We start from the raw sequence: 2326 nt of genomic DNA on the forward strand, positions 1-2326 counted from the left end.
TTTTAATATTTAAAAAATTAATTTTTTAATTATTTTAAGACATAAAAGAAATTAAATTTTCAAAATTATTTATTCTGTCAATTGATTCATGCATTGTCTCCGACTTTACGCAAGTCTGCAAAATTTCAGATAGATTGGACAGCTAGAAGTGTGTTAAATATTGATTATAAGATTTGTAGCAGACAAAATTATTTTTTCAGTTTTTTTTATAATATTGAAAAAAAAATTTAAAATTATTTATTTTGTCATTTGATTCATGCATTGTCTCCAACTTTACGCAATTGTGCAAAATTTCTGATCGATAGGATAAGTAGAAGTGTGTTAAATTTCGATTATAAGATTTGTAGCAGACAGACAAAGAAGAAGTGAAATTAAAGAGAAGTGTTGTAAAAAGACGTTTCAATTAATTTCGATTATGTTACAGGCTTAAAACACGTGAGCGTGAGTTCAACAGTTTTTGTAGCATTGTGGACTTATAACCTGCTGAGAATTTTACTCATTGCTGCTGAGAATTTTACTCATTGCCGGGCAATTGTGAAAACAGCCTGCTACAATAATTGTTAATTTAATTACATCTTCCTTTCTCGTATGTCTCTTCCTTCCTTTCTTTCTCTCGTAAGTGGTTCTCGTATGTCTAACAAGAATATTATATTTAAGCTTCGCTCAGGCTGTAGTGAAATTTTTCACCGTCATCTACCTACACAAATACAACACCGACCAAGAATTAGCTAACAACTGTTGTGCAGTTAGCTAATGCAAATTGATGGAAAATGGTAAACAAATATTTTTAATGTATGATAATATAATTCATTTGCGGCAATATGATTATCAACGTTAACATTCTAGTCTTGCTATGGATGTCAAAAATCCTGCTTAAATATGTTCATTCTCAACGATTAACAGAGAAAATCTATAAATTAATTCTGCTGAGGATCTTTTTAAAACAAGCATTCCACTTCGCAGATCTCCCTTTTATTGTGATGTGTTTCAAGTAACGACGACCCCATCCCCTGCTCATATCTATCTTGGTCGTTGCTATCCTGCATCTGTTGAAAATTCATACAAATTTCGAACGCAACTACCGCCGATCCCTTGCGTCATGTTCGGGGTAACCCTCAGTTTGCCCGAGCCTCAGATTCTGCGCCAAGAGCGCAACGTTGCTTTCTTCGTCATAGGCGTCGACGTCTTCGTCGGGACCGACGTCGTCGTTGGGCTGCGGGGTGCCGTTGTTGATGGCTTCGATGGCTGCGCGTAACTGGAGTCAATGTAATAAATAACGAAATATTATATATACATTAACTTCAAATAATTGAAAACAGAACAGTGAAAATGTAATATACAAAAAAAGGCGCAAAAGAGAATGGTATAATAATGATATTTTTTGTCGCCTATCTGATCACACTTCGTGCAGTGCTGAATCGGTCATGCTACACATATAGCGAAAATTACTCTGAAAGTCATTCAATTGATCGCTAGTAAAAAATAATTAAAGAATATTCCACATAAACGTTATTTTCAGTCTCAGTTCATAACTGAATTTTGAATTAGCATTAATAAGCATACCAAACAAGCAGCGATAGTTACTAGTCAAAAATCGCAACAACGCTTTTGAATAAAAAAATAATAAAAATCAAAGTTTAAATGAGAAGAACAAAAATTTTGCTCCTCTAATAAGAGATGATATTATATCACATTATGAAAGAAACCTTAAAAATAAACAAGGGTTTCTGCATTTAACTATTTTTAGTCGATACATCAAAGTTGAATAAAAATAAATCCCATTTATTTATCAAACTTTTCTATGCTTGAAAAGAGATATGACATGAGTGATACAGCAAGACTTACTTCCTTGAGCGCGACTACGCCAATAAGTCGCCCGAGCACCGTGACGTAGGCGTGGCTTTGTCCAAGCAGCGAGAACAGAGAGTGTACCTGAGGGTGGCGACATTATTGCACATGCAGTGTATCAGTTGAATCGATGATGAAGACGTGCAATTATGATTAGCTCCTAGTGGTTGGATTATCGTGTAGTATGCAGAAGGATAATTTGAAAAGAAGACCGCACACTTGCAATGCACCATTTTAAGCCTTCACTTCAGATATTACCCTTCAATATTTATTTTCCGGAAGCATCTGCCACATGTATACATCAAATTTAACAAAATTTACCTTAAGTAGTGAGGTACTCTCGACCAGCTGGAACGGTGAGGGGTCTATAGGACAAGTGGAAAAATCCACGGTCTCCTTGTAGGCTTTCTCCTCGAACATCGACTGCTCCAACGCTGACTGCTCCATCACCTGCTTCCAGCGCTGATCCCGAAAAATC

General features: G+C 35.6%; 1 protein-coding gene across 1 annotated transcript; it reads right to left on the reverse strand.

The window, feature by feature from the left end:
- Nucleotides 1-784: 784 nt before the first annotated feature.
- Nucleotides 785-2311, reverse strand: LOC108669349 (chloride channel protein 2-like). Its single transcript, XM_018156659.2, has 3 exons — nucleotides 2170-2311; nucleotides 1846-1932; nucleotides 785-1255 (listed from the first exon to the last, which is right to left on the reverse strand). Exons 1-3 carry the CDS (start codon nucleotides 2293-2295, stop codon nucleotides 1079-1081), a joined length of 390 nt encoding a protein of 129 aa, XP_018012148.1. The 5' UTR covers nucleotides 2296-2311; the 3' UTR covers nucleotides 785-1078.
- Nucleotides 2312-2326: the final 15 nt, after the last annotated feature.

Source organism: Hyalella azteca, unplaced genomic scaffold (genome assembly GCF_000764305.2).
Source record: "Hyalella azteca isolate HAZT.00-mixed unplaced genomic scaffold, Hazt_2.0.2 contig6583, whole genome shotgun sequence".
Taxonomy (NCBI): domain Eukaryota; kingdom Metazoa; phylum Arthropoda; class Malacostraca; order Amphipoda; family Hyalellidae; genus Hyalella; species Hyalella azteca.

Excerpts from the sequence above, each read along its gene's own strand:
- LOC108669349 (XM_018156659.2), bottom strand. The coding sequence starts at position 2,295 with ATGGAGCAGTCAGCGTTGGAGCAGTCGATGTTCGAGGAGAAAGCCTAC. Across the intron at positions 1,933-2,169 it reads AGAGTACCTCACTACTTAAG|GTACACTCTCTGTTCTCGCT; the intron begins GTAAATTTTGTT and ends CGCCACCCTCAG. Across the intron at positions 1,256-1,845 it reads GCGTAGTCGCGCTCAAGGAA|TTACGCGCAGCCATCGAAGC; the intron begins GTAAGTCTTGCT and ends CATTGACTCCAG.